Below are 14,521 nucleotides of genomic sequence, written 5' to 3'. Positions count from 1 at the left end.
CAGTATTCTTGCCTGGAAAATTCCATGGACAGAGGTGCCTGGCAGGCTCTAGTCCATGGGGTCACAAAAAAAGGGTCAGACACATCTTAGCGACTAAACAACAACACATACTGCGGAATATATAAGAAAAAAAACCTGGACATGTAGGTCTAATCCATCAAGCACCATTTCGGAAAAGAATACTTTGTATGACGTTAAATGATTTGATGATACACCGCACAAGCAGAGAGCTTTCCTTCCAGCAATACTGAAGAGCAGTGTCCACACCATACTCTGCCCTTTGTGTTCCGTGTCTGACTCAGCAACTGCAGACTGTTTGCACAGGCTGTCAGTCTGTGGTGTGAATAAAGCCTTTAGAACAAGGCACATCTTCCTAAACAGGTATTTCACCAACCGTCCAGGACGGTCGCATCTTCCATCAACAAACCTATGTCATTCCAAGGATTCCTTCTAGTTTTCTGCCCACTATTCAGCTTGACCATTTGTTTTAGAAGTTGAGTTTTAATCAGTTGTGAAACTGACAGGAAATTGTGGCAGTGGTTGCAACCAAATAATTTCTAGCATTTTACTTAAGGAATTGGCAGTTGTGAAAATGGAGGGTCACAGATTTATTTCCAGAGCTGAGACGATGTCCCCTTTAAAGCAAAATGTAGGTTCCAGAACTAGTTAAGAAAACAGCAAATTGATCCTCAGCAAGATATAAAGTCCCTTGGCTCATTCCTCACTTACTTGCTTGTAAACTCTTAAGATGTAGGGTTGAAAGAAATTTCAGAATTCATTGACTCTAGTACTGATGCTGAAGCTGAAGTTCCAATACTCTGGCCACCTGATGCTAAGAGGCAACCCACTGGAAAAGACCCTGATGCTGGGAAAGACTGAGAGCAGGAGGAGAAGGGGCAGCAGAGGATGAGATGGTTGGATCGCATCACCGACTCGATGGACATGAGTTTGAGCAAACTCCGGGAAATAGTGAATGACAAGGAAGCCTGGCGTGCTGCCGTTCATGAAGTTGTGAAGAGTCAGAAACAACTGAGTGACTGGACATCAATAACAACCTTCAGCTAGTGCTTCTCAAGGGGTGGGGCACAGATAACCCACGGCATCCTAAGCAAATATGAGTCTTTGGTTATCTAGGCTTTGGGGAACCACCGTGGACGCCAATAAAGCTCAGTGTTTCCCGACAGCTGATTTGCGTGCATGCTCAGTCACTCAGCTGTGTCCGACTCTCTGCAATCCCATGTACTAGAGCCCACCAGGCTCCCCCGTCCCTGGGATCCTCCAGGCAAGAACACTGGAGTGGGTTGCCATTTCCTTCTCCGATGCATGAAAGTGAAAAGTGAAAGGGAAGTCACTCAGTCGTGTCCGACTCTTAGCGACCTCATGGACTGCAGCCCACCAGGCTCCTCCATCCATGGGATTTCCAGCCAAGAGTACTGGAGTGGGGTGCCACTGCCTTCTCCGTTAGCCTCTATAGTCTCACACAAAAAATTAAAAATGACAAATAAGCAGAATAAAATTTTAAAAGTCTCATCCCTTTTCTACAAAGTCATTCAACAATTACGGCTTGAAGGTCCACCACAGCCTCTAAAGGACACAAAGGCAAAAATACTGTCAGAAACACAATGAAACAGGAAACCAACACAATGATGTATTATTCAATTTTCTTTCTTTTACAAATATTTATTGAAGGTCTGTTATTTATCACATAGTGTGCTATACATATGAAATAAAAAGGTCGGGAATACAGAGTTGATCACTGCCCTCAAGGAGTTTAAAAATCAGAAGGAAGGACAAACAAGCAATTACAACAGAGAATGCTAAGCAGTCATCTCTTATGGGCACTTCTAACACAGATACCTGCAATTTTGTACCCAAGTCTTCTATAATCAAAACAAACATTAAATGCAAAGTTACTCAAAGAAACCACTTTGGGAAAAAACTACTTCGGTAGGGGTGATTTTAAATGCCTCGCTAAATATATACACGCTTGTTGCTTTGTCAGTATTTACAACCAGTTTGAAAATACACAACTCTTACAGAACACTGGAGGCATGAAACATGATAAATCTTTTAGAACAGAACACCAAAAATATAAGCATAGCACCATTCCTGATTTGTGCTTCTAGGACCCTACAGAATTAAGTTTTTGAAAGCTGGTGTTACTTCTGAAGTCTGTGAAAAGATTAGAGACATGTGGATAATCTTCCAAAGTTCCCAGAGAAAGTTCTACATGCACTAAAATCTGAAGATAGGCTTTCAGTCTGGAAGAAGACAGGCTCAAGTCATTCCTTTTACAGCAGAGTACTACCAGGTCAGAAATCCCTGCCACGTACACCTGGAACCAACAGAAAGGCGTCCCTCCCAGTGATGGAGAGAGCTGGGGAACCGCACAGATGCAGCACCGAGAACCTGAGTGACACAGAATTAGCAGGATGGAAGAAAGCATCCAGGTAGCAGTTGGGTGTACTGTTCCTTAGTGTTTATAGATACCACCTTTCCAGAACAGCAGACCAGTGCCTCTCAAACAACATAAGTATCTGAACCAATAAAGTAATGATGACAACCTACCAGCAGAGAAAGATTTCTCCACTCAAGGAGTAATTCAAGGGATGCAGAAAAGTCCTCCTAGGAAATATGAATTGGGTGGAGCCCCACGTTTCTGGTTTGCCAAGGCTGATGTTTAATCAGCTCTAAACAACTGAGGAGGAAACTAGTCCATTGTGTAGCAGGAAAGCACTAAAAGGCAGCAATGGCTTTGAACAATAACTTAATTAAGAGAAGTAAGCTTGACAAGGGTACTTAATTCGAAGCTTATAAAACTCTCCTTCAATTTGGAGAACTATAAAAGGAAGGAGAAAGTAAATTTGTGTCTTCAATTTGGAGAACTATAAAAGGAAGGAGAAAGTAAATTTGTGTCCCTTGAATAAAGGGACCCAGGCTTAGGAAAGAAAATGAGTAGCCTCATTCGGTAAGAAAATCTCAGCTTCAGGCCAGTTCTTCTCCTAAAATTTTAACAAGAGCAATTCAGTGCATTGAACTAACATTTGGGATTACCAGAAAATCTACCCAAATGTGACCTGAAGTACCAATATTTTTTTCTGAAACAAACTTGGCAAATAGCCCGTATCATTTTATAATTAGAAGCTGTGTGGGACTTCCCTGGTGGTCTGGTGATGAAGACTCCACACTTCTGTACAGGGAATGTGGGTTTGATTCCCAGTTGAGAAACCAAGATGCCACATGCATGGCCAAAGAAATTTTAAAAAAATAACAAAATTTAAAAAAAGAAAAAACAGAAGCTGTGTGAGCTTAAGCACTGTATGAGAGTAATTCTCCCTATCTGAAAACTGAAGCTAGTAATATCTACTTCACAGGACATTTATTTGTAAGGTAAAGCATGTTAAGCTCTTAGCACAAGACTGGCATCTAAGGAAAAAAATATAGGCTCCCCCTCTCTCCGCCCCAAATGTATCTCTAGACAGGGGCACTGCAGATCTATGATCTGCAAAAAGAGACCCTTCAGCAGTTCAGCTTATCTCAGAAAGCTCCCTTCCCCAAGCATGTCTTCCCTGGGACCATCTTCCCTCACATAATGCATCTGTGCATCTCAAGATATTCTGAAGCTTGATTTTCTTCTTATAACACGTGTTGGGGTTCCTCAAGGTCATTAGAGAAAGAGAAGGCCCATGGGAAGACCATTTTAACTGAGTAAAATCTGCACAAAATACAACAAATAATTCAAGTCCTAAGCAGTTTGAAAAAAAAAAAAAAATCACTTCAACAAAAGAACATTCAAAAGAGAAAAAAAATACAACAACAGCAAATCACCCTGGTGTTGCATATGATTCTTCTCATTCAAAGGCTGAAGGATAAAGCCACCTAAGAATCGCAGAGCTTTTTCCTTCTTCCTGCTTGGTCTTTGGTTGCTCACATTCCAAAACGGCGGTGGCTGCTTTCCAAGGAAACGTTCGGAGGGCAGCTGCCTCGGAGGTAGGCACCAGGACTGCTCTGCATGTGACGTGCCCTCAGAGACTCCAGAGGGACTGTGGCTGCTAGGCCTCTGCGAGCTGTGAGAGGGAGGCAGGTCCACTGGCGGGCGCTGTTCTGCCTCTTAGCCCCAAAGTCTGTTTTCGGCTGTGGTTTTAAAAGAGCCGCTCAACAGACGCTCTATTTAATAACTAAAAGACAATGAAAACTAGAGTTACAAGCCAACAAGGATCACACTGTCTCTTAAAAAATGCTTAACCATATTCATTTATTTACGTGGAAAAAAAAAAAAATACCAGTACTGAGTATTTTAAATGCTGGTATTTTTTTTTTTAATGTTATTTAAGACATTCACAAAAAAGCCACTGTTCTCAAAAGCTGAATGCTTAAGCAACACGTACTGTGCGTGCAGCCAACATGCTCAAGAAGCACATGCAGATGCATTTCAAATTAAATGCTACCAGATAAGCCTAACGTAGCTTTTAAATATAGATAAGAAGCCTAATCTAGCAACCTAGACATAATAGCATGTATATCTTACAAATTCCAGACGTAGGCTTAATGCAAGCGAGTGAAGTAGCTCAGCCGTGTCCGACCCTTTGCGACCCCATGGACTGTAGCCTACCAGGCGCCTCCGTCCATGGGATCTTCCAGGCAAGAGTACTGAAGTGGGTTGCCACTGCCTTCTCCAGGGGATCTTCCCAACCCAGGGATCGAACCCTGGTCTCCCGCATTGTAGGCAGACGCTTTACCGTCTGAGCCACCAGGGAAGTCAGGCTTAATGCTACTTTGATCAATATTCCCAGGTACAAGGCTACTTATCCCATTTACAAAGGACCTATCTTTCCTACTGGTAAAAGCATCTCCCCAGTTAGGAAAAGAACGGGAGCTTTAAGACAGAATTTTATAAACTGCATTCTGAGAATACCTTATTTTTTCTGAGGAAAACGTGGTAAACTTTGAAAAGTTTTTCTATTGTAGCTCCCTCCTCAGCTACAGCATAATAAAGATTCTGAGCAGTTCTGAAAGGAAGCTAATTTCACACAGTCTGCACGTACTCAACTACCAGAAATAAATTCGGAAGAGCGAGCCTATAGGTTCCAGCTCTAAGTTTCACTTTGATCTCTTATTAGTGGCTGCCTGGAACCTTCAGAGCTTTACAAAACAAAGTGACACAACTTAGGAACGATTTTTTCCTGGCAGATGTGTGACCCACTGCTGGCCCATTAAACAGCTTGAAAAACGATGACACAGGATAAGGCTATGGTACTTTCAACACTTGCCCCAGTTCCCTTTTTCATATCTCATTTCCTTACTTAGGAGCTACGTAAAAGAGGAAGGGAAAGGGGAAAGATTGCTGTATAAAACGCAAGGGAGGGCAAGTCCCCATCAGCTCTTCTCTCTCACTGCCTGCTTTTCCATCAAAATTTTAGCTACCGAAATTTATGGATCCAGGGAGAGCAGTGATTTAAACATCTATTCTGAAAGTATGAGGAGAATGTACACAGTAAAAAAAAAAAAAAAAAAAGATCCTTTTCTCCCTAGCCAATAGTCTGTTCTGAGAAGGAACCAGTTTAAAAAGACACAGGTGGTGTCTCATAGGGATGAGTGACAGGTATGTTAATTTCTGTCATTAGGAAGAGCCACCTTTTCCACTGGGAAGACACATCTAAAATGCCATGGTCTCACACAGGTCCCTCTTGAGTCATTTGAGGAAAAGAATGAGGAATCTCAGGCAGCACAGCTACTTCAAGGCCATGAACTGAATTTGGGCCATCCTCTCCTTCACTGAGTCTTCACCTTTTTGGTTTCATGTCCACTTACGAGCATCATGCTTGAGAAAGCTTGTGTGTAAACAGAGCACACTAAAGTGAAAATTCTGCAGGCAGATACGAAGCGGCAAAGAAGCAGGCTCAAGCAAGAAATCTGTAAGAAAACCATGATCTATCTATTCTCCAACTCCCTCTCCCTGATGAAGAAATGAACATTAACTTACATAAGCCACCACGGAGGAGGGAGGCTTGCATTTAATAAGAAAGTTAGAAGTATTTCAATGGCGCTCACCCAGTTTGTTCCTCAGATGTGGAATATCATACATCCCCACAGTTCCCAGTTGCATGAAAAACTGACTGATAAGATCAGTGACATCCTATGAAAGGTTTACAATGGAAAACTCAGTCATTAAGTTGAGATAAAGCATCATCATGAAAGAAAACAAACGGCTAGGCGTCTTCTGATTCTTTTCCTCAATCGAAACACTTTTAAAAGTAAACATCGAGTTATTTAAAAGAAAGACAAACACCTCATTTTGGTGTATTCAATCTATATTAAAGCAGGTAACTCTATCCCAATAATACTCTGAAAGTTGAATTGTTACATCTTAAAAATAAACCCAGAAGTCAGAATGGAAAAGACCACAATGAGACTCCCAAATCCTTTGCTGTAGAAAACACGTGATTTCTGGCTGTTGTGACAAGCTTGAAATTTACAAGTCACTAGCACACAAAATGGGCAAATAAATCCTCTGGTATGGATGTCTTTGTTTTGAGTACCAAGCTGCTTTAGACATACTCATGGTAGAGCTTTTAGCTTACAGTTCTACTAAGCTAGTAGGTCCCAAACAAAAACTCAATTAAAAATCAGTGAACTTTGTTAAACCATCACCAAGTAAGTTTTTCAGCCATTATGAATCTAGCTGCTCTTCCATGTACTTTCTTCAGCCCTTGAGTAGTTTAATCTTCAAAATATAAACTGAGTTCATTCTCTACTACTTCCTTTTACAGTCTCAGAAAGTAAAAGGGGAAACAGCAAAAGGTTAGAAAGCCTATTCAACTTAAGGGTATCCTTTGGAGCGGAGTCTGTTTCATACCACTTCCTTCCTTGGCAATCAGGTAGAGGCCAGTGGAGAGCAGCGTTACACATGCTCATGGTAAAAAAATGAACAAGGTACACAAAAGCATAAAGAAGAAAAAATAACCACTTACCTACCCATCACAAGGTCAGTCATAATTAAACACCCTCTATATTGTTTTGTTACATTGTGTGTTTTCATAAAGGAAGGTGGTTGTTTTTCATCTGCAAGTACTTTCCATTTGCAGATGTGTTGGACTTACAACCAAATGGCAATGCTATTAAAAGTTGATAGTCTTAGAAACTGGTCTGTGGCCAGCACATTATTTTAAGGGAAAACTGAATTCAAATGTCTGTAGGAAAGCTTTCATTTCATAGGCCATAAATCAAATTACTCCTTACTGCTTTACATAAAGTTGTTTCAGATGCTTAGGTATCTGCCTGGGTGAGCCCTAAATTCATTTGAGTTTGTAACCCCCAATCCCGAGTGTTCTGATAACTGAATCTATGGTGAAAGTTAAGTAGGAAAAAGTGTCTTTCAAAAATATAAACCTCGTGCTTCCTTCTTGACTCACACAGTGCGTAAACTTTCAGCGTCAAGATTTCCTTCTTGAGAAGGAAATCTATCTAGCTTGAGATCATCCTACTCCACTGCCAATTTCTTAAGCAGTTAAAACCAAGGGAAAAAAAGGCCTAAAAAGAACAAATCATGAAAAATTCTGCTTATTCTCCAGATGAGGCCTGAATAAGGGTAACTTAATACAGCACGTTCCTGGCAATAAAAGTGGTACCACATGGCTCCAAAGTTGGAATGTAGGGAGAATGGTGTGGAAGCTGTCTGTTCTGAACTGCAGGCTGAGCTTGGGGATGAGGGGTAGACACCTAACAGGATACCTTGCCCACATCAGCTGCTCAGCAAACTCGAGCAGGAACAACCCTAAGAAACAATTTCACAAAAGCCTATCTGAAACGGGGCAAGAGCAAACAAGCGGGAGAGTCTGTTCTCAGCCAGAGGAGAGACCTGGAATCCAGCTGATTCGCAGACTGACAACGGAGGGTATGAATGACAAACGTTCGTCAAATGTTTCTGCAATAGCAGTCAGCTTATACATGATAGCTGAATAGTAAAATACTGCTTATATTTTGATAATTATTTTTTTAAAAAATAATTTTCATTTAAAAGTTACTTCTAAAATCGGTAGGGAAAAAAAAAAAAAAAATCTCACATGCCTCTGCGTAAATAGGTGCACTTTGTTGGGTCACACACCCAGCATGATTTCCCCAGCACCACTGCACAAAATTCCGTAAGGCTTCGGGTAAAGTCCAGCAAGACTTTTATGTTAAAAAGTGTTCCCCCAAAAGTATTTGTCCTATTATGTAAAGTCAACTCCACTTTATCATTTTTCCTAAATTTGTTAAGCTTTGCTGCTCTCCATTACTTTTCTAGTTGGATTTGCTAAGAGAACAGGGCATTTTATCACTCTGGAAAGCATGTTTCTCTGGAACTACTAGATTATGTTGAGAGAAATTTTAAAACCATATATCTTGTTCTGCTCTGCTTACTGAAATTATGACACTTATCACATGACCTAGTCACAGACTAGAGTGTCTGATTTTTCAGCAGGAAAAGAAAACACAGTCCTGATAATGGTTCTGGTCAAATGGACACTTTAAAAAATATATTGAAATAAGTAGCAGGAGATCACTCTTGTTATTTTTATTCCTAATGAGAGAATGCCATTCAGAAGCACATGATCAGGTAAGGTTCTACCCTACAACAGAGTATACAATGACTTCCCAATTATGGTTGAGAACACTTATAACCTTATTTGGCTTTAAAAAGCCTTTATTTACCTGAAAATAATGTTCTGAGGCTACAGAAAAGTGCGAAATCTGCTTATACCTTCAATCTAAAGAGAAATAGAGTTGACCCTTGAACAAACGAACACCACAGGGTTTGGGGCACCAATCCTGCAAGTAGCTGAAAATCCACCAATAATTAACAGTCAGCCCTCCTTAACAGTCAGCCCTCCACAATCAGGGTTCCACATCTAAGGTATCAGCCAACCTTGGATTCTCATCTGCAGATTCAACTCACCTCTGATCGTGCAGTGCTGCAGTATTTACTATCAAAAAATAAATAAAATCTCTGTGTAAGTGGACCCATGAAGCTCAAATTTGTTATTGTTCAAGGGTCAGTATGGCTGGTAGACATACCCTCTGTCCCCACCACCTCCAGACTGCTACTCAAGCTGAGAGCAGACAAACCGACAGGAAAATACTAATGGAGGGAAATGGCCCTTGCCTATTTCTGATTACATCTCAGGTAACTGACGGTGTCATCAGAGGCTCCACCGCCCGTTTCTCCAAGTCTACCAAAGTGAAGAATGAAAAGTCTTCCAAGCTAAATGGGTAAAACTATTTATTCATCTATTTATATACTACACCCTATCTTGTACTTAAATAATTCAGGCAACCTATTACTCAATTGAATTCTACTTCACTTGCATGTTTTAAACAAGTATCAATTACCTGTTTTGCATCCACAAAAGAAAAAGGGAAAAAAGGGGAAAGGAGGGGCAAGAGGGTACATGGTAAGAATTGATTCGAATCTCTCTTTCATTGAGCATCAAGTCCACAGGCACTGACTCCCAACCTAAAAGCAAAGAACTTTTAAAGGACTGTAACAGAGTACCTGTAAGAGGTCTACAGAGCCCTAGGCCTAAGATCAAGAATTATATTCAGATGGAATCACATTACACACTACCACTTTAAAAGCTCATACAGATACTCTTAACAATTTTTAAAAATACATAGTATCTATAGGGTGATAGTATCTAGGGGTGATAATAAAAAATATTTAATAAATGGTCAAGCATGGGCTTCAACTAATAAAGCAGACCGCTGGCCTGCCAGTGGCCAGCACAGATGGACTGGTTCCCACCAGCTGAAAAGCAGATAGCCAATCCAGGTGAGAGGAGACAATTTTTCCTGTCTCTCTTTTCTTTTTTCATATTAAGAAGGGGTCCTCATAGTTAAAAACAAAAAAAAAAAGTATTGGGCATTATGATTCTAAGAAATCTGACTCAGATTACATCATAACCCACATGAGGAATCACAATAAATTCAGAAACTCGTCTTTTGCTGGTTCTTAGTCTTTCCTCATCTTTAACAGACTCATTCCCTCATGTTCTTACAAAATCCTGTAATTGGTTAACTCTTATCATTTAATTGGTTAACTCTTACCATATGTTTTAAAGGCTATTGATACTATCCCTTGAAAGATTCTCTATTTTATAACCTTTATTTATAATAAGAAATAGCTAGTCTCCGGCTTGTGGGTTCAACTTAGTTAAACCATTTAATATTCTGCAAACAGGAAGGATATCTGGGATGGATTGCAGTTTGTGCCCAACTGTTTTACCCTAGAGTGTGTCTGCAATTAGCAGCAGTGTGTAAGACCACCGGAATGGACATCAGTTCTTCCCCGGTGAGAGAAGAAAACCAGCTGGGCTGGCGGGGCTACCTTTTACTTTAGCCCAAGGGGTAACCCCAAGGCTCTCCATCTCTTTGTCTGAGCTTAGTCAAATAAGTTATTCACATTAATATATTTAGTACATGACATTATTTCAATGAGTCATTCAGGTCAGTTTCTCAGAGCTAACAAGCAATGATAAGAGGGACAGTATAATAACCTCAAGAAAAGTTTATAAAATTCCTGTCTTTCCTATGGATTCAGTATGAAGCCAACTAAAGCAACAATTAGAAATAAAGGTGTATTAATAAAGAAAATAAATTATTTAGTCATACTTACTTACCAAAATGTAAATTTAAATACAGATGGATTGCACACATGCAAATATGGATTCGGTGTGTTTTTTTTTTAAACCAAAGTCATAATTTTAAATAAAGTGGCAAAATTACATCATCTAATTTCTCTTGGAAAAACTGGTACAATTCTGGTTATCTTGCTAATCTAAAGTTAAAATACTGAGGGTCTCCTCATTAGAAGACTCTTCAGATATCAAATCATTGGAAATAATGAATGCATATTCCAACAAAACGTACCTTAAAAAAGGCGAACCACTTGTAATCATTCAACACGATCTCAAAGCCTTGATTGTAAATGATGGTGAAATGGCCGGAATTGCCAAAGTCATCATATGCTGTATCCAACTTCTTGAGGTGCACCACTACTTTTTTTTCTGGTGGTCCTAAAGGAAAGAAAATACACAACAAAGGAAAGTTATTTGGACTTCGATGGGAGGTAGTCTCATCTATAAGTTCCATTATTTTTAAGCAGTTTTCCTTTCCTGCTGCTGAATACCAGAGGATCTGGCTTATGAAGATATCAGAGTGTGTTGTGGCCTCTTTCTGAATAATCCCAGAGGGGTCTCAGGCAAGCCTGTGAAGTGAGGGCTCAAAAGATATATTAAGTAACCCATCAGGTAGAGACCCCCACTACCTTCCCAGATGATCCAAACATTGAAAAAATTTTTCCCTGAAAAGGAGAAATAGGGAAAGTTGAAAATGACAGACAGAAATGGGGAGAAGACAAAATGGTAGTCAAAAAGTGGAAATATAAAAACATAAAAAACATCTGCTATCAGGTCATAAGAACAAAGGACAATGATCTCGTCAAAGGAGAAATGGGGTATATTTCTCCTAAATGGCTACAAAGCTCAGAATCTCAGAATCTCAATCCTTCCAGTCTTCAGCAAACTCAAGGTTTTTATCCTACAAAGCTAATTTACACTGATGGGAACTAAACTTTTAACCTTCAGAAAACAGGGACTCAGATTTGTCTTTAATGATTAGATTAAGGTCAAAGTATGGTATATGGGCAGAGGCTGCCTGAAAAGGATTCTGCATGTCTACTCTGGAAGTTTCCACACTGTGCACAAATTTTCCATGTTTCCTATTAATGCTCTGAAATAGGAGATTCCAAGGGCTTCTCAGGTGGCACCCGTGGTAAAAGCCGAGGCAGGAGACACAAGAGAACCGGGTTCGATCCCTGTGGGGGAAGATCCCCTGGAATATGAATGGCAACCCAATCCAGTATTCTTGCCTGGAAAATTCCAAGGACAAAGGAGTCTGACGGGCCACAGTCCATGGGGGCTACAAAGAGCTGGACAGGACTGAGTGACAGCGCACACAGGAGATTGCACGCAACAGAACAATGCAAACCCTGATCTCCCTTCTGCTTCGGACCTCCAAGTTCAACTTTTAAAAGAGAAAAAGATTATAATGCCCCATATTATGAAGTGCCACATCGTCACTTGGAGTTGGACAGCTGAGTAAGTCTGTTCAGTGACAAATGAACTAGCAATCTTTGTTCTGTTAACAAGGGAATTGTGGCCAAGAGCTCTGCTCATTCTGCAGAAGCCACAGTGTGGTAAGGGCCTGTACTGAACTAGAGGGCCTCTCCTGACCCAAGACTGTGTTTTTCCTCTCCTTGACTAAATTTTGTCCTCAGGATAGCAGTGTTATCTGAGAGCATAGGAAATGTGCTCAAATGTTGTCCAGTGGCTCAGTTGTGTCTGACTCTTTGTGACCCCATGGACTGCAGCAAGCCAGGCTTCCCTGTCCTTCACCATCTCCCTGAGTTTGCTCAGATACTAGATACTGAGAGCCTTCCGTGACCTACACATTGTGCTTGGCTCCCTGCATTTCAAATTACTGGCTAAAGAGGTATTAAAAAAAAACAATTATATACTACCTGCCCTGCAGTACATGAACCCATCCTCCAATACATGAAACTGTGGAGGGGAACCATACCAGAAGCTTTCTCAGACTAACAGCAGCAACACAAGTCCAAATCAAAACCGCTGGGCATAAGGGCTCTTCCACAATCAAACAAAAGGAGAAAAAGTTAACAGCTATATTCTCAAGAGTCTTTAAGCTCATTTTTCACTGGCACAACGAAATACTGAGCATTGGATGGGGAGATAAGATTGCTTGGTCTCAACTCTCTTTCAAACAAACAAACAAACAAAAAACAACAAGAAACAAAACTCAAGGGAGAAAAAAATTATTGCAGAAAGTGTTGAGGGCCCAGGAAACAATCAAGACCACGTGAAGTTGGAAGCGCTCAGCCTCTCCACTCTGACATCGCCGCCCTGGAGCGGGAGGGGGCGCCCGGAGGGTCCCCAAGTCCAGCCACGACATCCCGGCCACCCGCCAACAGGAGCAGGAACGGGGAGGTTCGCTGCGGGGACAAGGGCACAGGGATCGAAGGGCAGGAGCCCCGGGCAGACCCAGGGAGGAAGCGGGTGCCCGGGCGCCAGCGGCTTACCCATCACCGAGCAGTTGACATCGCGCTGGGAGCCGCTGGGGCCCACCTGGAAGACCCAGGTGCCCAGCAGGTCCGGGTAGGTGCAGTTGGCAGGCGTGTCCCCGCGCACGGAGCCAGCGCCACAGACGAGCAGCAGGAGCGCGGCGAGCCACGAGCCGAGCCGGGGACCCATGCGGGCAGAGCCGGGAGGAAGCGGGGGCGGGAGGGAGCCGCGGCGCGCCGGACGGGACTGCAGCCTCCGCGGCCGCGCGCGCCTTAAAGTCGGCGGAGGGGCCGGAAACGCGGCCCGGCGGGGGTGGGGTCTCGGGCGGGGCTAGGGGTCGCGCCCGGCAGTCGCTCCGCCCCTCGGGGGGGCTCGGGGCGCGCGGGTCGACCGGGGGCCGCCGGCTCTGGGTTCGGTCGCCCGAGGACAGCTCTCCAGGGGCGGGAGAGCCACCGCCGCTCCAGGGGCGCCCCGGACGCGCTCCTTCGCTCCTGGAGGGGTAACGGAGGGAGGGAGACTGAGACTAAAAAAGAAAAAAAAAAGGAGGAGGGGGGCGTACAGAGTCAGGCTTGCGGGCGAGGGGAGACCGAAGGTCAGAGAGAAGCGGGAGCCGGGTGCGGAGCCGGGTGCGGAGGCTGGCGGCATGCAGGCTGGGAGGAAGGTCCAGAGCGCGCGGTCTAACTAGGGCAGCTTTCCTTACTTGCTCGCCGTCCCCACTTAGTCCTCACTCAGTTAACTTTTTCCCTCAGAACTACTTTACAGGCGACCACCAGCACACTCCCAGCCACCCCCCAGCTGTTTGAAAACTGCTCTTCCTTCCTTTTCCGAAAACTTTCTCTGCCTTTTTTTTTTTTTTTTTTTTTGCTGGATTTTGTCGGTTTCCTGTTCATGTTCTTGGCCTGTTGTCTACAGGAGAATTCAGTTGTAGTGCAAACTTGCCGTTTTTGTGTATTAGTGTTTTGGTTTTTGCCCTCCTGCTAATTTTATAGGGTTTAGGTGCGCGCCCGCGCGCCCGCAAACGCGTACAGGCACTGAGGCTCTTGTTTTACAACTGAAAAGCTGCAGGCCCAGAGAGAGGAAGTAACTTGCCCTGGATGAGGAAGGTAGCTGGTGGGAGATAGTAGGTCTTGTGATCAGGTTTCAGAGTGCCAGTCTGATCGCTGGTAATTACTAAGTAGCACGATTTCCAGATGCTTCCTTGTGCAGTTTAATTATCACCCTTTTCTGTGAGAGCTGCTGTCTTTCCTGTCTGTTGGAAGTCGGGGCTCCTTTCCTGCACAGAGTGTTCTAGGCGTCAGGCTTCGAGCATCACCAAGAACATGTGATGAAGACAGACTTTCCTGTGTTCCTGCTCGGGCACGTTCATTTTGCCCTCATTACACTGGTTTCAAATAAATATTTGTATG

The 14,521-nt window shown here is 42.8% G+C and overlaps 1 protein-coding gene across 3 annotated transcripts in view; it reads right to left on the bottom strand.

Annotated features, from left to right (window-relative positions):
* The window catches only part of CTSC (cathepsin C), a 42,729-nt gene extending 29,332 nt beyond the window's left edge, over nucleotides 1–13,397 (bottom strand). The window contains exons 1-4 of one of the 3 annotated variants that reach the window (XR_001917494.1): nucleotides 13,133–13,397; nucleotides 10,906–11,051; nucleotides 5,984–6,136; nucleotides 1,650–4,178 (exon numbers count right to left, since the gene is read on the bottom strand). Coding sequence is in view for 2 of the 3 variants with exons in the window: in XM_018043268.1 (XP_017898757.1) it covers nucleotides 4,168–4,178; nucleotides 6,052–6,136; nucleotides 10,906–11,051; nucleotides 13,133–13,304 (414 nt within the window). In the remaining variant the exon portion in view is untranslated. Of the gene's footprint in view, nucleotides 1–1,649; nucleotides 4,179–5,983; nucleotides 6,137–10,905; nucleotides 11,052–13,132 lie in introns of those variants that run through there. The other 2 variants (XM_018043268.1, XM_018043267.1) reach the window with 2 other exon arrangements.

The sequence above is a fragment of the Capra hircus genome, chromosome 29 (genome assembly GCF_001704415.2).
Source record: "Capra hircus breed San Clemente chromosome 29, ASM170441v1, whole genome shotgun sequence".
NCBI lineage: Eukaryota > Metazoa > Chordata > Mammalia > Artiodactyla > Bovidae > Capra > Capra hircus.
The sequence above is the reverse complement of the archived record's forward strand: the minus strand, read 5'-3'. Positions and strand labels throughout refer to the sequence as shown.